Consider the following 25,843-nt stretch of genomic DNA (forward strand, 5'->3'; position numbering starts at 1 on the left):
TTCTTACAACTTTAGTGGAAAGAGGCCATTCTCCTGGTAGCTCCTGCCTTAGTCCCAGGTTTCACTCTGATTGGATCAGTCAGGGCCACTGCCATCCTTGATCTGAAAACTGGTCGCAAGGTTGGAATTATGGTGATTGGCCAGCCCTGGATCATGGCTTCCCTGAACCTCTCACTGTGATTAGAGGGACTTGGAGGCCTAGTCATATAGAGTCTCTGCCTGAATCCCACAGATGGAGAGCAGGCTGTAATGGATCCTCAATATTGGAGTGCTTTACCAAAAAAAAAAAAAAAAAAGGAATTACTGATACTAGGTGGCCAAATACTCTCAGAAGACCATTTTAAATGTCAGTCTAGTATGTTTTCAGGCAGGTGGGGAATTCTGCAGCCTACAGCAATGCTTCTTGAGCTGTGATCTGCAGCTGTACCAGTCTTTGAATTCTTTGTTACCTGTCCATGAGGAGATCAGCTTTGGCACTAACCACACTGTTTAACTGAGCTGCCTTTTTTTTTTTTTTCCCATAGCAAGACATTTTGAAGAAGGAAGCAATGCATTGATTTACATTCTGTTGCCAGCTCCTTATCTTCTCGAGGACCAGCACTTTGACTGGCAATTCCCTAGAGTGCAGCGTTTTCTCAGAGATGGGGGTCTCACTATGTTGCCCAGGCTGGCCTCAAACCCTTGGGCTCACATCATCCTCCTGCCTCAGCCTCCCAATAGTTGGGACTACAGATACGTGCCACTGCACCCTGCTGAGAGCACAGTCTTCTTTAATAAGCAAAAAGAAGCTGTTGCAATTCAAAATCTTTGAACAAAGGGAAACAACCAAAACCCAAATACACCCAATTCGAGTGGGAGGAGGGCGGAAAGGAGACGATTATTATTGTTTTCTTGTGAAATAGCTCAACTCAGCATCTTTTCTTTGTTTTCTGAGCTCTTTGTTTTTACATCGTTGCTTAGAAATTCATAGGGTGGATAAACATGAGACACTCGTACAGTTTGTGTTGGAGAGAAAACAGGCATCAATATGCTGGTGCCAAGCTGTCAGTTTAATGAGTCCATAAGGAATGGGGGAAAAGTGCTCCATTAAAATCCGTAGATGTATTGTTATGCAAAACACTTTCAGGTAACTCTTCTCCATAAAGCCCTCCTTTATCTGACAAGGCCTTGAAATTCTGTTCTCCTGATGTGTAGCTCCTGGGAGGAAGCTGATTTAACTCTGCACAGATGCTATGGGCAAAGCTTTGTTGATTTTTCTACTTCAGACTCCCAACCAAATGATCTGCAGAGTTAAGGGAAAGGAGATTTTTCTTGTAGCTATCTATTCAGCATGTAGTTAATGCAGGACCTACTATGTGCTGGGGGCTTAAAGGCAAATAAGACCTGGTTTCCGACCTTGAGGAACTGAAAGTGATGGGGCGGGGAGTGAAAGACACACAGCTTACCATGGGAGCAGCCACCATGAATGTCTGGTGCTAAGCATGTGCCAGGCATTTTCTGTCACCAATCTTAATGACATGTGAGTTGGGCTTGGCTTGATTTGGGCCTGCTTGGCCAGCTCTCTTGTACTGAGTAAGGTCACAGTGGTGATGGCTCTGATGGCACGAGTGTCAGTCTTGGAGGGACAGTATGACTTTGATGGCTCATTATGACTCTTGTTATAATTTCCTGGTCGGAAGCCTTCAGCTGGATAGGACTGCCTCAGCCTGCTCTGGCCAGTGTTCAGAACAGATGTACAAATTCATACATTACTGAGCTTGCTGGAGAGTGGCCATCCTGGCATTGGTGATTTGACTCAAGCCATGCTGTTTTCTTGCTGGGCGGAGGCCAGGGCCTGCTACTGGAGGAACCCTGAAAATCTAGGTCAAGGCACCTTGACAGGACAGGAATTGTTTTCCTTGCTGAACTCTTTGAACTTGATCCTTCCTAATGGCTTGTTATGGTCTTCTATGAGCATAATATTCACTCAACATACTTATACTGGGGATGGAGCTGGGATTTTGTGTGTGTGGTGGGGGGCGGGGGGTTGGTGAGGAAACACACATGTATCATTAAACCCATGTGAGTGAGTTACTCAGTTAAGCAAAATGGTACCTGTGGGTCCCCTCTCCCTTCGTTTGGCTCCAATATCATAAAGGAAGTTGGCTCCACAAAGGAAAAGAGTGTAAGTGTTGGTGTGAAATGGAGCATCCACCCCTAATGTCCCTGTTACTGCTGATGAGAGGCAGCTCCCTCTGTCATGTCGTGTTATCACAGGTGATCAGAGTCCACCTACAAGGATTCGTTTTTAAAATGGGCTCATTGGGAATACAGTAAACCCCTTGCCAGAGTTTTGTTATCATCTTGTTCCCTCTAAAAATTGTCCTGTAACTCTTATAAAATGACTTAATATTAACATTGAATTCCTGGGGAAAAGCTTCGTGACATTGGATTTGACAAGGATTTCTTGGATATGACACCAAGGCACAGGCAACAGAAGAAAGAGTAATTGACTTCATCAAAATGAAAAATTTTGGTGTGTTAAAGGATACTATCAACAGAGTAAAAAGGCAACCCCCAGAAAGGGAGGAAATATTTACAAATCCCTCATCAGTGGTGGGATTCACGTATAGACTACGTAGAGAACTCATAAAACTTAACAGCACAAAAGCAAACAACCTGATGGAAAAACGGGCAAAGGACTTGAATAGACGTTTCTCCGCAGATGATATTTAAAGGCTGATAAAACGATGAAAAGTTGCTCAGCATCATTACTCATTAGAAAGATGCAAATCAGAACTATAGGAGATACCACTTCACATCCATGAGGATGGCTGCTACTAAAAAACCAGAGAATAACAAGTGCTGGTAAAGATGTGAAGTTGGAACCCTTGAGCACCATGGGTGGGAATGCACAGGGGTGCAGCTGCTATGAGAAACAGTGTGGTGCCTCTTCAAAACATCAAAAATAGGATGACTCAGCAGTTCTATTTTTGGGTGTACACCCAAAAGACTTGAAAGAAGGGACAGGAAGAGATACTTGTGCATCCATATTCATTTGTCTATTATTCATAATAGACAAAAGGTAGAAGCAATCCCGGTGCCCATTGATGGATGAATAGATGAAATGAATAGATAAAATAGATAAAACAATGGGGCCGGGTGCAGTGGCTCATGCCTGTAATCCCAGCACTTTGGGAGGCCGTGGCAGGTGGATCACCTGAGGTCAAGAGTTCGAGACAAGCCTGACCAATATGGTGAAACCCCATCTCTAATAAAAATACAAAAAATTAGCTGGCCATGGTGGCAGGTGCCTGCAATCCCAGGCTACTCGGGAGGATGAGGCAGGAGAATTGCTTGAACCTGGGAGGCAGAGGTTGCAGTGAGCCGAGATCACGCCATTGCACTCCAGCCTGGGCAACAGAGCGAGACTCTGTCTCAAACAAATAAACAAACAAACAATGGAATATTATTCAGCCTTAAAAAGGAAGAAAATCCCGCCATGTGCTGCAACATGGATGAACCTTGAAGACATTATGCTAAATAAGTCAGTCACAAAAAGACAAATACTATGTGACTCCACTTAGAGTAATTACTTAGAGTAATCAAATTTATAGAGGCGGAAAGTAGTATGGTGGCTGTCAGGGGTGGAAGTAAGGGAGAATGAAGAGTTGGTGTCTAATGGGCACGGAGTTTCAGTTTTGCAAGACGAAAAGAGCTCTGGCAATGGGGGGTGGTGATAGTACAACAGTGTGAATGTACCTAGTGCAGTGTGCATGGACGATGCACTTGAAAATGGCTAAGCTGGAAACTTTTTGTGATGTATATTTTACCACAATTAAAAAAAAAATCACCCAGGTTCCAGTAGAAGTTTTCTTGAGGATTACATGAAAAGGAGGGGGTAATAATGTGTTCTTGCTTGTCTCACTTAGAGCTCCTCTGTGTTCCTGTGGGATATGCATATTTAGTTTAACCAAATGCAGTTATGTGGACTTGGGTAAAAGTGCGAAGAAAACGGCTATTCCCTGAGAGCAGGCAAGTCCGCCCACCATTCTCACCCATGCATGAATGCCAGGCAGGAAGGTGGAGGACCCCCTTAGGCCTTTCTGACTCTCTGGCATCTCTCTTAGGATTAGCATTTTGCCAAATTGGAGGAGCATCTGGTACTGCAAGGTATCTATTTTTCATACGGCGAGGCCCTTTCACACAAGGCAGCTATTTTATGTGGTGCTCAAATGAAGGACAGAGAGGATCTCCCAGCTTGTGCTAGAGACTGGGAAAGAAGGCACTCCGGTCCTCTGCCCTTAAGCAGCTTGCCATCTAATGGCAGAATAGTAAGATGAATGTAAATAAACACTGTAATTTATGTCATGCAAGTCAATTTATGAGTATTCACTTATATGTAAACATATGAATATTCAGATACCTCACCTTCTTCCAGAGAGGGTATGTGGTAGCTTATAAAAATAATTACAGTTAAAAAAAGATAAATACTCTGATGAACAGAACTGTACAAGAAATCTAGGTAGAAGGACTGGCATGGTGGCTCATGCCTGTAATCCCAACAATTGTGAGAGGCCAAGGCTGGTAGATCACTTGAAGTCAGGAGTTCGAGACCAGCCTGGCCAACATGGTGAAACCCCCGTCTCTACTAAAAATACAAAAATTATCTGGGTGTGGTGGCGCATGCCTGTAGTTCAAGCTACTCAGAAGGCCGAGGCAGGAGAATCACTTGAACCCAGGAGACAATGGTTGCAGTGAGCCAAGATCATGCCACTGCACTCCAGCCTGGGCAACAGTGAGACTCTGTCTCAAAAAAAAAAAAAAAAAAAAAAAAAAGAAATCTCATTAAAAGGTAATAGATGATGTCACAGAGAGATTTAGCACCTAGAAGTTTATACTGTAATATCTCACAACATAATTATAGTTGGGTCTGAATTCAGCTCTCAGCTTTCTGCAGCCGAATAAAAAAGTTACAAAAGTCTGGACACAGTGGCTCGTGCCTGTAATTCCAGATTTTAGGAGGCTGAGATGGGAGGATTGCTTGAGCTCAGGAGTTCGAGGCCAGCCTGAGCAACATAGCCAGATCTCATCTCTACAAAAAATGAAATAGTTAGCCTTATCTTTCGGCATGTGTCTGTAGTCCTAGCTACTCAGGAGACTGTGGTGGGAAGATCGCTTGAGCCTGCCCAGGAGTTTGAGTCTGCAGTGAGCTATGATCACGCTACTGCACTCCAGCAAAAAAGTCTACTTAAAACACAATTACAACTAATTGAAGTTTTCCTGAGTCCTCATAAAGGGTAGGCTGGGTGACTCAGTGGGGCAGGTCTTTAATAACGTCCTTATAACACAACAGTCACCAGTATCTAGAACGCTTAGTGCCCATGGAGAGAATGATGACATAGCACTGTTCAGTAGGAGCAGGTTCTCTGTGGTAAAATCCATGGGTCTCAGGTTATCTGGCTCCGTTCAGGGCCTTAGACTATCCTCCAGGAACATTCTTCCTTTCCCTTCCCCTTCCCTTTTCCTTCCCTTCTTCCCTTCCTTTCCTTTCCCTTCCTTTCTTTGACAGAGTCTTGCTCTGTCATCCAGGCTGGAGTACAGTGGCGCCATCCTGACTCATTGCAGCCTCTGCCTTCTGGGTTGAAGTGATTCTCCTGCCTCAGCCTCCCAAGTAGCTGGGATTACAAGTGCCCACCACTGTGCCTGGCTAATTTTTGTATTTTTAGTAGAGATGGGGTTTCACCACGTTGACCAGGCTGGTCTCAAACTCCTGACCTTAGGCAATCCACCCGCATCAGCCTCTCAAAGTGCTGGGATTACAGGCGTGAGCCACCACACCTGGCCTAGGAACATTATTTCTCGCATGCATGATTTTGGTAAAAATCAGGCAGCCAACGGTTTAAAGTTACTTTCTTTGGCAAGGACCTGGAGGTCAGTTATTCTGTGTTGTAGGTTAAGGACACACCTGCATATTTAAAAATCACCCAGATAGAAAGGTCGGATTGACATTCTTTTACAAAAATTAAGAAGCTGACTCAGAACTTGTGCTTGAATAGGGGAGTGGTTCACACCCCTGCAGAGTGACCCATGCCGAGCCTGTGAGCAGGGTCAAGGCTTTCCATAGGAAACCTTTCTAAGTCAGTTCCAACACCTGAACAAATAACCAAGCCTTCAAAATTCCACTCTGGGAAGTATGAGAATCATGAACTATTTCTAAGTGAGAGTTACCAATTTCTCTTCATAGCCAGATAAAAATGTCAACGGTGCATGGATGAAATGTCAAATTTTCAGCTAATAGATTCTAGGAATAAAGTAGTTGCAAATTGTGTCCCTAAGTAATTTTTTTTTTTTTTTTTTGTAAAGGTGGTGAAGCCTTTGGGAAGCGATGAGGTCATGGAAGTAAAGTTATCATGAATGGGATTAGTGCCTTTATAGTCCCTACGTAATTTAATGAATTTTCCTGCAGTATAGTTTAATGTGGTCAATTACGTTTTTATGGAGTTATATCAAAAATGATGCTTTGGGCTTTACGGTAGCTGATGTTGTGCCATTTTCCCTGATGAAAGAGATGTTGAGGCCATGCCTGGAGTCTTGACAGTGGTGAAGAACATTATCTAGTTTTCTGTTTCTCTTTAGCAGCAAGCAGATATCTAGATCATGCAAAAGTGGTTTCAAATCATGAAGAGTAGGTAAAAAAAAGAACCAAGACACACTCCTCAATTTTCTTGCCTATATAATGAGAACGTTAATCGTATCTATCTCATACGGTTATTATGAAGTTTTAAATATATAAAGGTGGAACAGTGTCTGACATGTAGTAAGCACTCAAGATACCTTAGCTACTATTATTGCTTTGATCATTTCTTAGAATTTCCATTTGATTTAACAAAAATAAGTCCTACTGAACTTGACTCCTTAAAGATAACAAAGGGCAGATTTTCTGAAAGAATCAGTCACTAGGGATCTCCTGAACTCATGGGTTATAGTTCACATTGGAACTTGTATGGAGATAGAGGCCAGGGAAAGACTGGTAATCAAAGTTGCAAACTGACCAGTCATGGTGGCTCAAGCCCATAATCCCAGCACTTTGGGAGGCCGAGGCGGGTGGATTACCTGAGGTCAGGAGTTGGAGACCAGCCTGGCCAACATGGCAAAACTCTATTTCTACTGAAAATACAAAAATTAGCTGGGCATTGTAGCACATGCCTGTAATCCCAGCTACTTGGGAGGTTGGGGCAGGAGAATCACTTGAACCTGGCAGGTGGAGGTTGCAGTGAGCCAAGATAGCACCATTGGACTCCAGTCTGGGCAACAGAATGAGGCTCTGCCTCAAAAAAAAAAAAAATTGCAAACTGCCTTAATATATATATTTTTTTTGAGATGGAGCCCCACTCTGTCACCCAGGCTAGAGTACAGTGGCTTGATCTCAGTCACTGCAACCTCCGCCTCCTTGGTTCAACAAATTCCCCTGCCTCAGCCTCCCGAGTAGCTGGGATTACAGGCACATGCCACCACACCCGGCTGTTTATTTTGCATTTTTAGTAGAGACAGCGTTTCACCATGTTGGTCAGGCTGGTCTCAAACTCCTGACCTCGTGATCTGCCTGCCTTGTCCTCCCAAAGTGCTGGGATTACATGCGTGAGCCACCACCATGCCTGGCCCAATAATGTTTTTGATAGAGTGCTATGCAGGCTGATAGAGTGTAACTGGTCAACTGTAGAATAATGGTCTTTAAAGCCTGTTTGCTTCTCAGTAGAAAAAATGGCTTGAGAAAATAGATTTAAAATTTGTTAAGTGGGAGTAGAAGAAAGCCTTTTTAAAAAAGGTATAGGTTTATTCTGAGTTCATCCATTTCAGTTCTTACCAGATGTATTAGTCCATTTTCACAGTGCTATAAAAAATACCTGACTGGCCAGGCATGGTGGCCCAGCCTGTAATCCCAGCACTTTGGGAGGCTGAGGCTGGCAGATCAGAGATCAGGAGTTCGAGACCAACCTGGACAACGTGGCGAAACCTTGTCTTTACTAAAAATACAAAAATTAACTGGGTGTCATGTCAGGCACCTGTAGTCCCAGCTACTTGGGAGGTTGAGGCAGGAGAATCACTTGAACCCAGGAGGCGGAGGTTGCAATGAGCCAAGGTGGCACCACTGCACTCCAGCCTGGGCAACAGAGCAAGACTCTATCTCAAAAACAAACAAACAAACAAAACAACCAGAACTACCTGTCAGGGTAATTTATGAAGAAAAGATGTTTAATTGACTCACAGTTCTGCAGGCTGTTCAGGAATCATGGCAGGAAGGCCACAAGAAACTTACAATCATGACAGAAGGTGAAGGGGAAGCAAGCACCTCTTACCACGGTGGAGCAGGAGAGAGGGACAATGAAGTGGGACAAGCCATACATTTTTAAACACCCAGATCTTATGAGAACCACAATCACAAGAACAGCAAGGGGGACATCCACCTCCATGATTTAATCACCTCCCACCAGGTCCTTCTCCCAGCATTGGCAATTACAATTTGACATAAGATTTGGGTGGGGACACAGAGCCAAACCATATTAGTAGGCCTATTACCGGTGTAAGTGGACGGCCAGGATTTGGAACACACCAGTCATATTGAACTTTGGACAGTTGGAGGTCCAGGAAGTTTTCACTGTGGCTTGACATAATTTGGGTATCATAACACCAGGGCTAGAAGGTGTGGGCTTTGCAGTTAGACAGGCCTGGATTGGGGTCATGGCTTTGCCACTGAACCAGCTGTGAATACTCAAGCAAGTGGCCAGTCTTTCTCAGCCCCATTTTCCTTGTTTATAAAATCAAGGTAATAGCATCTACTAAGAGAGGTGCTGGGAGGTTTAAATAAGGGAATACACATAAAATACTTAGCACTATGTTTAACACATTGTTGGTGGCTATTGTTCGTGTACTTTAAAATTAATTCTACATGTATAAATAGGTTCTTTTCCACAATCTGATCAGAGTAAGGACCTAGGAAGATTGAGAAAATAGCCTCCAGGTCCTATAATTGAGAAAATTAAGCCTCCTTGAAGTCTAAAGTTGGGTCTAGAATTCCATAATCTCAGTTCTAAATCTGATCTCATTACTGATTTTATAGCCAAGAAAGCAAAAAAACCATTTACATAAGGTCTTAATTGGATCAGATTCAGCCCCCACTTTAATATTAGCTTTCATGTGTCATGTGATTAACCTGTCCAAGATTTTTTTTTTTGCTGTCCTTTCAAGCCAAGAATTGGAAGGCTGGGCCCAAGTCTGGCAAACATGGGCCTAATGCAGAAAGCCAACTTTAAAATATATAATCTCTTTAATAATCTTAACAGACATAAAAAATAAGCTACAATCTAAAAATTTAAGAGGCATAAAAAGAAACACAAAAATAAATGAAAAAAATAGAAACTAAAATAGTTTCATTTTAAAAGAAAAAACAATTTGAGTTGAACTTTTAATGAAAGATAAAAATAGAAAATGTTTTTTTAAAAAGGTAAGAAAAATGTAAGGCAAGAACTCAGAAATGAAACAGTGCGAGTTAGAACAGATTACTAAAATGGCACAGCTATATAAAGGCATAGAAGTTTTAAAAACAAGGTAAAAATATGTCGTCCACAAAGATAAAGAATAAATTCATCTGAAAGTAGGCGAGCAGCATAATTTTGAAGCAGGTCCTCTAAACGGGAGCAATTTACCCAAGCTGATCCTCTGCAGAGCCTGCTGAGGGCGGGGCTACCAGTTAGTGATATTGACACCCTTTGTGCAGTCCTCCTGAGCCATTCATTAAGGTCCTTAACCTGTAGTATTTGGGTCATCCCTCTTGGCAGCTCCAGCTATGGGGTATTGTTATCCCTGCTTTACAGAGGAGGAAACACAAGTTTGGATGCATACCTTGCCCCACTAGCAGGTGGTGGAGCAGGAGCCCAGAGTGATGATAAAACCCATGCTCTTTTTCTCATTTTTTGCCGTCCAGGAAGCATCGTTATCATTATCAACAGGAAAGATAATAGGCCAGGGGCAGTGGCTCATGCCTGTCATCCCAGCACTTTGGGAGGCTGAGGCAGGTGGATCACTTGAGGCCAAGGGTTCAAGACCAGTCTGGCCAACATGGCGAAACCTGATTCTACTAAAAAAATACAAAAATTAGCCAGGCGTTCTGGCAGGCGCCTGTAGTACCAGCTACTAGGGAAGCTGAGGCAGGAGAATCGCTTCAACCCAGGAGAGGGAGGTAGCAGTGAGCCAAGATGGCGCCACTGTGTGCGCTCCAGCCCCGGCAACAGAGTAAGACTCTGTCTCAAAAAAGACAAAAACAAAAACAAACAAAAAAACCTAAAACAACAGAATTCCTCTCCTCCTCATTCTCCCCCCTCCCCCTGTCAAGGTTACCTATCCATTAGGAGAGAATGCCACTCTTAAATGTCCCAGCAATGGGAAACGTGCAGTTTATACTAATAATGCGCTGTTACATTTTTTATATTTTCTCCTCCCATTTTTTTTTGTGAGAGCTTATCCAGTTATTCAAACATTTGCTTCAGTTCTAAATTACTGAAACATTACTAAATATTTCTTTGATGTGGCCCCTTTCCTCCATCTTCACTGCCACTACCAAGTTCAGGTCACCATCCTGTCCTTCCGTGTGTTAGTTTCTGTGTCTACTGTGATAAATTACCACATTCTTGAGTGACTTAAAATGACAGAAATGTATCCCTCACAGTTCTGGGGGCCAGAAGTCTGAAATCAAGGTGTGGGCAGGGCTGCGCCCGGTCCTGAGCCTCTAGGTGTGGGTCTGTTCCTTGCCTCTTTCAGCTTCCAGTGGCCACGGCATTTCCCAGCTTGTGGCTACGTCACTCCAGTCTCTGCCTCTGTGGTCACATTGCCCCTTTTCTGTGCTTGTCACATCCCTGCCTCCTCTTATAAGGATACGTGTGATTGCATTTAGGGCTCAGCCAATAATCCAGGAGAATCTGCCTGTCTCAAGATCTTCAATTTACTCATATTTGCAAAGACCCCTTGTTGGCATATTAGACAACATTTACAGGTCCCAGGGATTGGGATGTGGATGTCTTTTAGGGGGCCATTTTTCATCCTATGGCACCACTAGACTTTTGCAGCCCTCTCTGCCTCCTGCCCTCCACCCTGCAGCCCGAGTTCCTCTAAACATGCAGATCATGTCATGGTCAGCTTTAAAGCTCTTCACATGTACCCCAAAACCTAAAATGCAATAAAATAAATTAAAAAAAAACAAAACAATAAAAACTCCTCGCTGGTTCTGGGGGCCATCCTATTTCCCAGTGTGGCCTGTGAATACCTCTCTATCTTCCTGTCCCTTGCTCCTCCCTTCCTCATTGTGGTCCACCATGCCCCACTTCTTCCTGTTCCCCGGAGACGCTGGATCCGCTCTCTCTGGGCCTTGGTGTGACACTTTGCTACCTCCTCACTCTTTGTTTGGCCCATGCCGCTTCATGATTCAGTTCTCATTCCTTCACTTCACTTTGAAGTCTAAGTTTTCTTGGCCTTTACTTCCTCCAAGAAAGCTTGCTTTCCGCGTGCTGGGCCGGGTGCACTTTTCTGCATGCCCCATCTGAGCTCTCACCTGAGGGGCCATGTCCACCTTTCATGGGATGTGTTCCCTGCACCTGACACAGTGCCTGACACACAGGAGACTTACCTGTTTGTTGATGAGAATGCCTATAGGAGGGGAACCTCTGCATCCACCCACCAAGAGAAATACTGCAGCAAAGGGCACTAATCCACGTAGAAATCTTTGCTGTGTGAATGCCAAAAGTTTCCATAGCTCATTATTTTTAAGCAAAAAACCAAGAACCACGTGATTGTGAGATCGAAGAAAATATTTTCATCTTCTTGTTCTGTTTTCTTTCAGGCCATTCCTGTGTTTCTCACTTTGCATAATGTAGCTGAAGTTATCATCTGTGGGTACCAGAAGTGTTTTCGGAAAGAGGTAAACGATCATGCAAAATGCTGGTGTTACTTCCTTGCTTTAAATTTCAAAGAAGCACTTTTCTTTTTATGGTCCAGATTAGTGTCTGCCTTTTCCTGCCACCAGTCTCCAGGAAAGACCGCCTGACAGTGGTCACTGATACCATGGGACACAGTTTGGACTTTGCTGCAATTCACCAGACATATGTGGGAATAGTGTTGATGTGAACAGAGCTCAGCTCCAGGCCAGGCTGACCCAGACCCTTGGGAGACAGGAGTTTGCTGTGGGCCTGGTGGGGAAGCATTCCCATCCCCAGCCAATCCAGCACCACAGGACAAGGCGTAACAGAGTTTCACACAGGGTGCTGCGGCACTAGCCCAGCCCAGGGAAATTTGCTTTTCTCTGCAATCCCAGCTATACCTCATACCAGAGAGAACAAGCTCCTTCACCTTCCAGGCCTCCATCTGTGCAAGGTGGTAATAATAACACCAGCTTGAACAAGGCGGTGTCATTGTTACTACCTTGCACGGTCCTTGTTTTTCGAAGGACTCAGCAACTTCCCCTGTTAAGTGAGTGTTTCCAGCTGTTTCAGCACGCAGTAGGTGTTCTGCACATCAGCAACAATTAGTAATGTTAGTAGAGGTGGTTTTAACTTGATTTTTCTTTTGGGAGTTTTTTTTTTCTGGAATTTGCTTTTTTGGTTTCACGTCAATTTTTGGAACATTTCAATTTATTTTTATTTTAGAGACAGGGTCTTGCTCTGTTGCCCAGGCTGGAGTGCAATGGCACACTGATAGCTCCCTGCAGCCCCAGATTCCTGGGCTCAGGTGATCTTTCTGCCCCAGCCTCCTGAGCAGCTGGGACCACAGGCATGAGCCACTGCACCTGGCTACTTTTAAATTTTTATTTGTAGAGATAGGGTCTTGCTATGTTGCCTAGGCTATTCTTGAACTCCTGTGCTCAAATGATCCTCCTCTTGCCTCAGCCCCTGAAAGTGTTGGAATTACAGGTGTTAAACATCACACCCTGCCCAATGTTTGGAACTTGTAAACTAGAGAGAGGCCAACTGGCCACCTCAGGCCACATGCTTACAGCTGTGCAGGAAGGGAGCCCATGGCCATACCCGACCTCCCTCTGTCATCCCACGGCTCCTCGGAGGTGGCTCTGTCAGTCACCTCTCCTCTCTCCTATACTGTGAGCCTCTCCCTCACTGCTGGCTTAGTTTCCTGGGCCCATAAACATGCTTGGTGATATCAGTGCACTGAGGAGAGGGTGGGCTCTCCTTCCCGTGTGACAGTGAGAGAGAGAAGAGACTCACTTCACCAGCCCTGGAAGGGTGTGTTTACAAAACCAACCCTCACACAGGAAAATCTCAAGCTGCCTTGCCTGAGCACCTCCCCCTCTGCCTCACCGCTTCTCTCCGCTCCCCTGCCACAGGCCTCAGACAGGGCCGGGCTTGGTGTTGTCCCTGCCCTCTTGTCCCTGTCACCTTCTGTTGCTCCTGCTTGCCCCCCACCATTCTCCTGAGACTGCCCTGGCTGAAGGCACTGGTGGCTTCATCTGTGCAACTTATCATGTCTGTTTCCATGATTGCCCCCCCACTTTCTCCCCAGCCTCTCTGGGCCCCCTTGGCCTCCATGCCCACTTCTTGCTTGGTTCCCTTCCTGGGTCTTGGGCTTTTCCTTCATCTGCCTTTCTCTTCCTTTTTGTCTGCCTCTTCAGTGTCTCTCTGGGCTGTTTCCTTATGCCACACACTTTCTGGAAAATCTCATCCACACCCATTGCACCAGCCACCTTCTGTTCATAGAGGACCTGCAAGTCTCCATCTCCAGCCCAGACCTCCCTGTTGAGTGAGCTAAGCTCCCCTGCAGCACCCTGGGGCTTGCTGAGCTGTGGTTCTCCACGGGCATCTGAAATGAAACCGATCTGTTTCTCCAGACCTGCTTCTCACTTGGTAGCCCCAATCCTGGTCATCATCCCCAAGTCAGAAACCTAGGAGGCTCGTTGGACTCCCCGTATCCCCTCCCCACCACATCGGGCCTGTTACCAGGTCTGTGCCTCCTCCACCCTAGTTCAACCCTCATCTTCTTCTCCAGGTTGCCTGGCCAGGACTGTGGAAGAAGAGCTTGATCCCCTGAGCCCTTGGGCAGGGCCTGGAGTGAGGAGCCCTGGGCTTAGACAGTTGTGGTTTTCTATTTGGCAGTCCCACTGCCAAGGCTGGGAGGTGGAGGCCTCTCAGCACTTGGGCTGGTCTCTGCAGCTGGAGGGTTCCCTGGATGGACACCTGTCTCTGACGTTTGACTTACAGCACCATCGTGCAGTTTCCATAGTCCATCAGTTCTAGCATGTGGCTCTTAAAATCAATGATGTGACCTGGTATAATTTCTACATAAAATAAGTGGAAGTTTTACAATCAATGGTGTCTTAGAGGAGATACTGCATTATTTTTCCCGTGTCTCAGGCCAGCTTCCCTGAGCCCTGGGACTGAGTTAAGGAATCACTAAATGGTCACTGAGGTTCAACGGCAGAACCTCTCTGAGAGTGGCTTAGCCCTGGGAACCTGACCTGTGCAAATTCCAGAAATTGTATTCTCCAAAGGGATTCTTTCTTCTTTTTTATTTTTTGAGACAGAGTCTTGCACTGTCACCTGGGCTGGAGTACAGTGTCATGATCTCTACTCACTGCAACCTCCGCCTCCCTTGGTTCAAGCAATTCTTCTGCCTCAGCCTCCCAAATAGCTGGGATTACAGGTGTCTGCCACCATGCCCAGCTAATTTTTTGTGTTTTTACTAGAGACGGGGTTTCGCCATGTTGGCCAGGCTAGTTTCAAACTCCTGACCTCGTGATTAGCCCTCCTCGGCCCCCTGAAGTGCTGGGATTACAGGCGTGAGCTACCACGCCCACCCAAGATACTTATGAATTTAGAAATGAAGACTTACGTGGTCTAGGGACAAGATCAAGGCATCTGCACAGGGTTTTGCTTCCTGATGGGTAGGTCAGAGCCTGTAGACGAGGGTGACTGTAAGACTCAGGGTTAGAAAGTCTTTTAGGGATGTTTCCATCCAGCAGGGGACCTCTTCCATTCTAGAGACCAGGGCAGATGTCTGTCTGAGAGGCCCTGACCTTGGAAATAACTGAATGAACACCATAAGATTTTGAATCTTCAACTCCATTTCATTACTAACCCAAAACATCATTTCTTGTCAGGACAAACTAGAAAAACAGTGAGCGGGTAACTTTTTTTTTTTTTTTTGTACTTATTAAATCTGTCTCTTCTTTATAAATCTAAGAAGATTTAAGATGTCATAGAAAATACAGAGGGAGGCCAGGCACAGTGGCTCATGCCTGTAATACAAAAGCTTTGGGAGGCCAAGGCAGGAGGATCACTTGAGGCTGGGGGTTTGAGGCCGCAGGAAGCCATGATTGTGCCACTGCAACAGCCTCGGCAACAGTGAGACCCTGACTCTAAAAACCCAGAAATCAGCTGTGTTTCTACTTTTCTGAAGAAACCATTCTTTTTTTTTTTTTGAGACAGAGCCTTGCTCTGTCGTCAGACTGGAGTGCGGTGGTGTGATCTCGGCTCACTGCAACCTCTGCCTCCCAGGTTCAAGTGATTCTCCTGCCTCAGCCTCCTAAGTAGCTGGGATCATAGGCGCCATCGTGCCTGGCCAATTTTTGCATTTTTGGTAGAGATGGGGTTTCACCCTGTTGGTCAGGCTGGTCTCAAACTCCTGACCTCCTGATCTGCCTGCCTCGGCCTCCCAAAGTGATGGGATTACAGGCGTGACCCACCGCGCCCAGCCGAAACCACTGTATTCTTTCAGACTCTTTTCCTATGCACGTACATGTATATGGATGTATTTGCACGAATGTGAGATACATTCTGTCTTTCCATTTTACAGTTTGTCAGGAATTCCTCTTCAGTCTGTCATCCACATTGGTTGAAGCATGTGTTGGCCTTTCCCTATTTATAGAATTGTAGGTGGTTTTTAGCAGTTTAGGGTTAAAATCTGCTCCATGATGCCGCTGTGATATGTTCTTGATGAGACTTATGTTTCTGATGATACAGCTAGGAGCCTTGATGAAATAATCCCTTATCATCAGGAACACACTTGACGCCACCTCAAAGACTGTTAAATGTTACAACTAGGAGTATTTTGTCTACTGGGTGTAGATTTTACTAGGATCAGTTTTGGAGAGTAAAAGTTGACCTCCTGAGACTTCATTCTCAGATTATGAAAATAAACTATCTGGACCCGTAGAGTTCATTTTCACCATCCACAACAAGGTATTTGTGTATTCATGCACACGCACACACAGTTTGACTGTAAGGCGATGCATGGCTAGAGGAATTAATCTAACAACCTTGCAGACTTATTTATTACAGTTTAATATAGAATACTCCTATCTGTTTATTCATTTGTTCAGCGTTTATCAGGTACTTATGAAATGTCAAACATTTTGCTAGGCCTAAAGCTGCAGAGATGTAGGAGACGCATTTCTTCTTCTGTTTTTTTTTGAGGCGATGTCTCACTCAGTCGCCCAGGCTGGAGTGCAGTGGCGCAATCTCCACTCACCGCAACCTCCAACTCCCGGGTCCAAGTGATTCTCCTACCTCAGCCTCCTGAGTAGGTGGAACTACAGGCGCGTGCCACCACACCCAGCTAATTTTTTGTATTTTTAGTAGAGGCGGGGTTTCATGGTGTTAGCCAGGATGGTCTCGATCTCCTGACCTTGTGATCCACCCGCCTTGGCCTCCCAAAGTGCTGGGATTACAGGTGTGAGCCACTGAGCTGGGCCCCAGGAGATGCATTTCTTAGCCTTAACCCAGAGTTGAATGGAGGGGCTGGCCTGTACACTTGGGCTGGCACAGGGCATGCGTGGGCCAGCAGGTGAGCTCCAGTAAGTCGGCATGGGAGGAGCAAGGAAAGCTTCCCTAGTGGTGAGATTTGAGCTGAGTCAGGGAGGATGGGAGGGAATTTGCAGTTTGACAGGGAGAAAGGGCTCTCCTTGTCAGGCAGGCAGAGGGGGCATCGAGTGGTGGCTAAGGAGGCCAGCAGGGGTGACACTGCAGGACTGGCAGGCAGGCGGTGGGCAGCTTCCCTTTTTCCTCAGTGCCTCCGTTCTCCTCCTCTGTAACATAGAACCCATGACTGTTACTTACCCCAGGATTAAAGGATTCAATACATGTGGAGCCCTTAGAACCACACCTGGCAGAGTGAGTAGCCCTCGCAGTTCAGCTAGCTAACTCAGAGGAATGTCAGCTATTTATTGTTAATTTTGGCAGCACGACTTTTTTTTTTTTTTTTTTTTTTTTTTTGAGACAGAGCCTCGCCCTGTCGCCTAGGCTGGAGTGCAATGGTGCGATCTCCACTCACTGCAGTCCCTGCCTCCTGGTTCAAGCGATTCTCCTGCCTCAGCCTCCCAAAGTGCTGGGATTACAAGCATGAACCACCATGCCTGGCCCTTTGGCGGCATGACTTTTGAGGAGTTGCATTAACCCATTCAGAACCCTGAGACCTCAGTGGGACTTGTTGCTAGATTATTTTGGACTGAGGATCCTGAAAAGGAAAATGCCTGCCATGGACTCAGCCATATCCAGAGTGCTGGGAGATGGAGCTAAGTAATGAACATATTGCCTGTTTTTACTCTCTGTATCTCAGGATCTGCGCCCTTTTACTCCCCTCTGTGGAGGGGGCTGGCTCTTTTGGCCTGAAACGTTAGCCCTGGAAGTTCCTGGTGAAGAAGTTAGTCATGGAAGGGGAAGAGCATCCCTTTAGTCCCTCCTCTCCATTTCTGCTCTTACACCAGGCTGTTGAGGTTTTGGTTATGTTTAGCTCAATTTTTTAGTAACTGCTGGGCGTGGTGGCTCACGCTTGTAATCCCAGCACTTTGGAAGGCCAAGGTGGGCAGATCACTTGAGGCCATGAGCTCGAGACCAGCCTGACCAACATGGTGAAACCTTATCTCCACAAAAAATACAAAAATTAGCTGGGCGTGGTGGCGCGCACCTGTAATTCCAGCTACTTGGAGGCTGAGGCAGGAGAATCGCTTGAACCCAGGAGGCAGAGGTTGCAGTGAGCCGTGATTGCGCCACTGCACTCCAGCCTGGGCGACAGCAAGACTCTGTCTCAAAAAAAAAAAAAAAAAAAAAAGAATTTTCGAATAACACATTTACTGTATGGGGGCAGTTATGCAGGCGTGAGCCGGATCACCTTTGCCCTCCTCTTTTTGGTTCTTAAGGGCAAACCTCCCAGCAGGTGGCAGCACAGCACGGTTGGCCTCGTGTCCTGTGCTCTGCAGAGGTGGGTTGGACCAAGGTCAAGATTAAAGTTTAAAGATGCAAGCCACAGCTTTGTACACAAATAGAATCTGTTCATTTAAACAGGGGAAACTTTATTGTTTCGGCACACATGAAAACTGAAGGTAGCCTTTGTAGTAAGCCACATGTTTCTCTTGTCAGCTCTTTACTTCTAAACAAGATGTTTATACTTCACACTGTATCTCAGTGTGTACCAGCCTGAACTGGTACCAAAAATTGTAGTTTGTTCCCAACTAGCAGAATAATCTTTCTGAAGTGCTTAAAATTCATCAAAAGATTAATCGTACCTGTTTATTTCCCCTATCAAATATAGAAAAATCTGTGTTATCCCCTCTGCTAACGTGTTACTCTCTGTTGACATGTACAAATTACTTCTCAGTACAAAGATCTGATTTCCTTAAACTGACCCATCAAAAGGAGTTGTTAAGGGTAGAGTCCAAATCAGGATTTCTTCATTTCAAGTAGTTCAAATGCCAAGTTTATATTTCCCCAGCCTACCTTTTTTCCCCTTTTCTCTTGGGGTGGAGTAAAATGTCCCTTCTGTGTTTTTTTAATTTTCATATTACACCAGATAGTTTTTAGGACTGCTCAGAGTCAGCTGGATTCGTGAATGGAATATTTAAAGAGACAAAACTAGAATAGAAGTAGAGATTGGGTGCAGTGGCTCATGCCTGTGATCCCAGTGCTTTAGGAGGATGAGGCAGGAAAATCACTTGAGGCCAGGAATTCAATACCACTGGGCAACATAGCGAGATCCTGCTGCTGCAAAAATTAAAAACAAACAAACAAAAAGATTAGCCATACATGGTGGTGCATGCCTGTAGTCCTAGCTACTCAGGAGGCTGCGGTGGGAGGATTGCTTGAGCCCAGGAGTTTGAGGTTGCAGTGATCGTGTCACTGCACTCCAGCCAGGGCAACAGAGTGAGATTAGATAGATAGATAAACAGATAGATAGATGGATAGATAGATAGATAGATAGATGAGAGAGAGAACAAGAGCTTAATTGCTTTTTAAAATATAGATTTCATCTATTTCTTTCTCTCTTCTCATCTTAGTGTGTGAGATTTTTGAAGACAGGGCCCCAGCTTCATTTTGTCTTTCACGAGTAAACATCATTCTGATGGTGAAAGTACTTTGCTGAAGTGACTCAACTCTGGAATTCTGAGTCATCCTTCATTTGGTCCAAGCAGAAAAAGCCTCAGTAAATACTAAAGTGCAGCAAGCTGTTAAGCCCTTGATAAATCTACTCATAATTTGTTTGCCTCTTGATCAAAATGTTTCCTTTTAAGAGGCATTTTAAAAGTTTTAGAAGTCTAATTGTATGTTTCTTTACTTTTATACAGAAAACATCTCCTGCAAAGATCTGTAGGTAAGTTTACTGTCCTCTCCACAAAAAGCCCTAATATAAGATTTAACCTAATTTCAACTTGGATGATAAACTATTGAAGATTCACACTCTGGAAGGTGGCAGAATAATTTATTACAATCATTCATGTGTCTCTAATTTGTGTCTTAGTCTAAAATTTCCTGTGTTTCTCTTTTCTTTCTGAAATATTTTATTCCAAAAGAGAAAACATCAGAACGAACCTGGGCTAGATTTCAGTCATTGATGCCCAAAACCTTACTAATAGTTGTGTGATACTGATGGAGAATGAAAATGAAAAACATGGAAACGACTTCAAAATTTAAAAGTAATGTTTGCAGTCTATTTGATCTTTAATATTTTCCATGGTGGAAGAAGCACCAGCCTGTGAGTCCTGGGGTCTGAACTGCAGTCCTGGGCCACAGCAGGGTGATCACGGGCAGCCTTCCTCATCCTCTGTGCCTCAGTTTCCTCAGCTGGAGCGTAAACCAGGCCATTCTCTTCTGCAGACCCTGGTGCCTGCAGCATTGGAATTGTAACCTGGGTGCCTTGCATCTGACTGCTTCCCGCTTCCTCTGCAGGCCAAGCAGCTGAGTCCAGGAGACAGAAAACCAACAGAGGTGCTTTGATATATGGACTTAGGATTTCTGCTGCAGCTATTTCTGGGCTTTCATCCAACCCCCACCCTCCTTTTATTCCTTTACTACAGGTTGCACCTTGAAAGAACAAGACAAAACCAAACTTCAGGACTTACCCTCCTGCTTAAAAGGAGATTAGCAGCTGTCAAAGAGAGGCAGTAAACCTCATAATACGTGATTCAGTCAGGCACTGCTTGGGAGGGAAGGCAGGCAGCTGTCTCACACTTGGGCATCGCTCGTCTTCCACAACCCCAAGAGGTTATCTGTTTGGGGGGATCTCTGATGCTCCTTCCCCATGGATGGGGAAGCATCCTCTATTCTGTGAAGCCTTTAACTATAGGTAGACACCAAACCCATCAGGATTCTCTTCTCCTCCCACCCTGAAACCTGTCTTTTCCTAGGCAGGCCCAAGAAGCTCCCCTGACAGTCTTCCCTCCTCTTACCCCACTTTTGCTTTGGATTCTTCTCTAGGTCATTTGTGTGTTGGGGTACCTTGAAAGTCAGCAAGGCTATAGGAGTGGGCAGGCTGGGGTAGAGAAGTGTCCTGAGCCTCAGGCTGCCACATGTTGTCCTGACCTTCCCAAGGCAGTGGAGCCCCAGCTCCGAGGGCCCCTCTTCCAGTCCTCCTGCCCCTGGCCCAGCCAGTCAGTGCTGGTCCGTTGGGTACACTGGACAACTACACATGGTTACAGCAATGAGGACTGTCAGAATTGATCAGCATTCCTGTTTTCAGTTTACTAAGGTTACACACAAGTTGTTGTGTGTTACATATATATGTCTATGTGTGCATATAAAAAACATGTACTCTCTATGTAGCATGCAGAATATATGTTGGTAGGAGATGACATATGAGAGTGAAAACATTGTATTCGGTGCTTTCTTTCATGCCTTTGATCTTTTGCTGTATGCTGCCTGATGGAATAGTCAGTAGTCAGGGAACACTATATATATGTTGCCTCTATAAAATGGAAAGAGGAGAGAGACTAAGTGAAAATTTCAGTTTTGTGCTTTCTGGCGCCTTCTTTTACGAAGAGAGGGTGGGGAAAGCTAGAGGCAAGAGCTTTTGGCATATGAAACTTAGAAGGAATAGGCTGTAAACCAGGGATTACTGAACCAGCTCCGAGTTGACTTTCTAATGAGTGAGGATCGCTTCCTGAAAATATCTGGGTTTGGCAATGTTACTTTCTGTGCAAGAATTTTTCAAAATTGCCTTATTGTGGAAATTTCTAAATATATATCAAAGTAAACAGAATAATGTCATGAATGAAGTCCTGTGCTCCCAGTTCCCAGCTTTAACCATTTTCAGCTTCTGGCCCCACCCACTGCCTTGCTTCAGTATTTATTCCAGGCATCTTAGTATTTCATCTGTGAATATTTTAGTATGTATAAGAGATTTTTCTAATAAAATGTTTTACGAGGGGAAATTTAAACCTACAGAAAGGTGGCAAGAATATTCCAGTGAACTCACATGTATTCTTCACCTAGATTCACCCATTGGTAACATTTTTGCATTTGCTTTCTTGCTATCTCAATGTGTGTACACACACACTCAGAGAGACACACACACACATATCACATTAAATATATGATAATGTAGGTATTATTCTTGCTCTTATTTTTCCTGAATTGTTTGAGAATAAGTTATAGAGGTCATGAATCTACTCCTAAATACCTCAAACTGTGTCTCCTAAAAACAATCCCTTAGATACCCAAAGTGCAATCATTGAATGTAGAAGATAACGTCTGATCTGATATTATTTAGTATTGAATCCATGTTCAAATTTTGCCAGGTATCACAATAGTATCTTTTTTTTTTTTTTTTTGCAATTGAGTCTCACTCTGGCACCCAGTCTGGAGTGCAGTGGCGCCATCTTGGCACCCTGCAACCTTCATCTCCCGGGTTCAAGTGATTCTCCTGCCTCAGCCTCCTGAGTAGCTGGAACTATAGGCATGTGCCACCACTCCTAGCTAATTTTTGTGTTTTTAGTAGAAATGGGGTTTCACCATATTGGCCAGGCTGGGCTCAAACTCCCAAACTCAAGTGAGCTGCCTGCCTTGGCCTCCCAAAGTGATGGGATTACAGGTGTGAGCCACTGCACTGGCACAACATTTTATATCATTTTTTTACCCTGACGATGTCTAGGCCAGGCGTGGTGACATGGAGAAACCCTATCTCTACTAAAAATACAAGATTAGCCGGGCATGGTGGTATGCCTGTAATCCCAGCATTGGGAGGCTGAGGCAGGAGAATCACTTGAACCTGGGAGGCGGAGGTTGCAGTGAGCTGAGATCATGCCATTGCACTCCAGCCTGGGCAACAAGAGCGAAACTCCATCTCAAAAAAGAAAAAGATGTTATGTCTCTTTGTACCCTTTAATCTGGAACAGCTCCTCAGCTTTTTATTATCTTTCATTGCCTTCACATTTTTGAATAGGGGAGGCCTGTTGTTTTGTGAACTGTCCCTAAATTTGGTTTGTCTCAGTGTCTCCTCATGGTTCAATCCACACTCCATGTGTTTGACAGGAATACCACCCGAGTGATGTTGTGTCCTTCTGAGTTTTGTATCAAGAGGCACACAATGTGGATCTGCCTCATTACTGGTGGTAGTAAGTTTGATCGTTTGGTTGTGGGGGTGCACAAAGGATTTTAATGTGATTTCTGTAGCGTTTTCATTTTTGAAATTGGCATATTTGTGGTCTGATCCCCCAGTTTTTCACTTGCATATTTTTGGGGATCTGCAGTTGAAAAAAAATGCTTATTTTACTAGATGTTTCACAGGCACACTATTTTCCTCGAGTGAGCCAGCTGTGGTTTTGCAGATGTCCTGTAAATGCCTGACGCTGGGAAGTGGCTAGCTGAGGTCCAGAGAAGGAAATGTCTGCTTATGAGTAGAGCACATAATTGAAAACTACACTGGTATCAGGTTCACAGAGGAGGGACAGAGGAACCAAGTTGGTCTTGCAGGATCTGTGGCTCATGCACACTCCAGAGGATGCGTCTTCACCTACCCCCCCTTGGGGACACCTTTGATGTTGAAAGGTGAAGCTGCAGCATTTTATCTCCCTCTCCACAGTGCCCTCTTCCTCCTGGCCGCAGCAGGATGCCTTCCCTTCAATGACTCCCAGGTAAGTCCAGGTGAACTCATTTTGCCTTCAAAGTGTCTTTTATTCTCTGAAGCCTGGGTGTCTGACCAGAATTTCCTAGTCCTCCCTTGTAGAAGCAGGGTAACCTGGCCTATGCAGAAGCATTCTAAAGCTTTCAGGCTGGATAGCTTTGAGCCAAGGCAACACCTTCTCCCTGGGCCTTTGCCTTCTCCCCAAGGCTGCAGCCATCGTGGTCACAGAGCTCTGGCCCCTGGGCACTGTGGTGCTTGGCATCTGTCCTCTGCCCGTGCCTGGTGAACCTGCAAGCCAATGCCCAAGTTACCCCAGCCTCAGGCATGGAGGCAAAGTTGACTTCCTCCCCTCCCAAGGGCCTCATCTCCTGCAAAGTGATTTTTTCTTTTTGTTTTGTTTTGTTTTGTTTTCAGACGGAGTGTCACTCTGTTGCCCAGGCTAGAGTACAGTGGTGAGATCTCGGCTCACTGCAACCTCCACCCTCCGGGTTCTAGCCTCAGCCTCCCAAGTAGCTGGGATTACAGGCACCCGCCACGACGCTTGGCTAATTTTCTGTATTTTTTTTTTTTTTTTCTGAGACGGAATTTCACTCTTGTTGCCCAGGCTGGAGTGCAATGATGTGATCTTGGCTCACCACAACCTCCGCCTCCCAGGTTCAAGCAATTCTCCTGCCTCCACCTCCCAAGTAGCTGGGATTACAGGCATGAGCCACCATGCCCAGCTAATTGTGTATTTTTAGTAGAGACAGGGTTTTTCCATGTTGGTCAGGCTGGTCTCGAACTCTTGACTTCAGGTGATCCACCTGCCTCAGCCTCCCACAGTGCTGGGATTACAGTCATGAGCCACTGCACCCAGCCTAATTTTTTTGTATTTTTAGTAGGGACGACGTTTTGCAATATTGGCCAGGCTGGTCTTGAACTCCTGACCTTAAGTGATTCACCTGCCTCAGCCTCCCAAGGTGCTGATATTACAGATGTGAGCCACTGCGCCCAGCCTGCAGCGTGATTTTTATTTTATTATCCTGTGCTAAAGTTGAATTTTCTTTATGAGGTGCCGAGGACCCACCCTCACCCCCAGTGAGGGTGGGTCGTATTTCTGGGTTTCCTTTCTTTCTTTCTTTTTTTCTCCCTCCTTTTCTCCCCCAGCATTATTAGGTCCCCATCAAGTGTCAGGCCCTGAGCCAGGCCCTGGGGACACAAAGAGGAAAATTAATCTTTGCTCAGGCACAAGTCAAGTCTATTTGGAGCAAAGGGGAGGGAAACAGTAAACAGATCATTATCACACAGGGAGGCCAGGGGTACAGGAGGCTCTGAAGCATCTAAGAAGACATGGGGCCTCGGGAAGTCGGAGCAGCCACAATGACAGGGGCCTGCTGTGTGCCAGGCTCTGTGCCAGTGCTTTCTGTGCCTTGTGTTATTTAAAATCTCATAACATTTCTGTAATGGTGGGAGCATTATTATCTCCATTTCATAGCATAGAATAAGGAGGCCCAAAAGGCCACCAGCTAACAAAGAAGTGGGGATTTTAGAATTTATCCCAGATCTCTCTGATGTTAGAGCCAGACTTTGCTTGCAGGACTTAAATCTGGAAGAATGAGGAGGAGTTAGCCAGAAGAAGAAGGCAGGTGAGGGCAGTCCTGGAGGTCATGAGTATCCTGCAATCCAGCCTTATTGAACATCTTCTATGTGTCTGCCCCTGTTCTAATTCCTGCCTCCCTGGAATGTACAATCTAGGAGAGGAGAGGGCAGGGGGAGATAGTGACAGATAAATGAATAACGAAGAAATAAATAGGATGTGTCCTATGATGCAAAGTCCCATGAAGAATAATAAGGGAAGAACTAGAGGGTCCCCTCAGCTGAGTTGGAGGGGGCAGCAGTCATGCTTGGAAAATGCAAGTAATCCTTGTTAAGGAACGCAGGGGGCTGTGCATGCAACCGGAGGGGTGGAAGGGGGCTTGACACAGAGGTCTTAGGGTGTCACGAGTTTGGATTTGAACACAATGTGATGGCAGTGTGGGGCATGGGGTGTTGAGGCAGAGTCCTGTTAGGAAGATGTTGTGGACAACTGGGTGAGGAATGAGAGGGAACCGAGGAACTGACGTAGGCCCCGGGAGTCCTATTTTGGGACCCTCACTTGGCACTGCGTTGGTGACAGGGTTTCTGATGGCCATACTGGATCCTGTTTGCCTGTACTTATAACCATTTTTTCTTTTTTTAATTCTGTGTTCTAGTTTGATCCAGATGGATATTTTTGGGCTCTAATTCACTTATTCTGTTTAGGTAAGTTTTAAAAGAATGCTTACGTAGGGCTGAGCATGGTGGCTCATACCAGTAATCCCAGCACTTTGGGAGGCCAAAGGCAGGCAGATGCCTTGGGCCCAGGAATTGGAGACCAGCCTGGCAACCTTGAGAAACCCCATCTCTACAAAAAATACAAAAATTAGCCAGGCATGGTGGCACATGCTTGTTGTCCCAG

General features: G+C 45.3%; 1 protein-coding gene across 7 annotated transcripts in view; it reads left to right on the forward strand.

Moving 5' to 3' along the window:
- TMEM241 (transmembrane protein 241) overlaps nt 1-25,843 on the forward strand; it is a 135,797-nt gene that overhangs the window by 35,690 nt on the left and 74,264 nt on the right. For all 7 annotated transcript variants that reach the window (XM_032293205.1, XM_032293201.1, XM_032293202.1 and 4 more), the window contains 4 exons: nt 11,873-11,950; nt 19,595-19,620; nt 23,326-23,377; nt 25,599-25,647. In XM_032293205.1, coding sequence (XP_032149096.1) covers nt 11,873-11,950; nt 19,595-19,620; nt 23,326-23,377; nt 25,599-25,647 — 205 coding nt within the window. The remainder of the gene's footprint in view (nt 1-11,872; nt 11,951-19,594; nt 19,621-23,325; nt 23,378-25,598; nt 25,648-25,843) is intronic.

This window comes from Sapajus apella, unplaced genomic scaffold (assembly GCF_009761245.1).
Source record: "Sapajus apella isolate SASKATOON/1434 unplaced genomic scaffold, GSC_monkey_1.0 scaffold29, whole genome shotgun sequence".
NCBI lineage: Eukaryota > Metazoa > Chordata > Mammalia > Primates > Cebidae > Sapajus > Sapajus apella.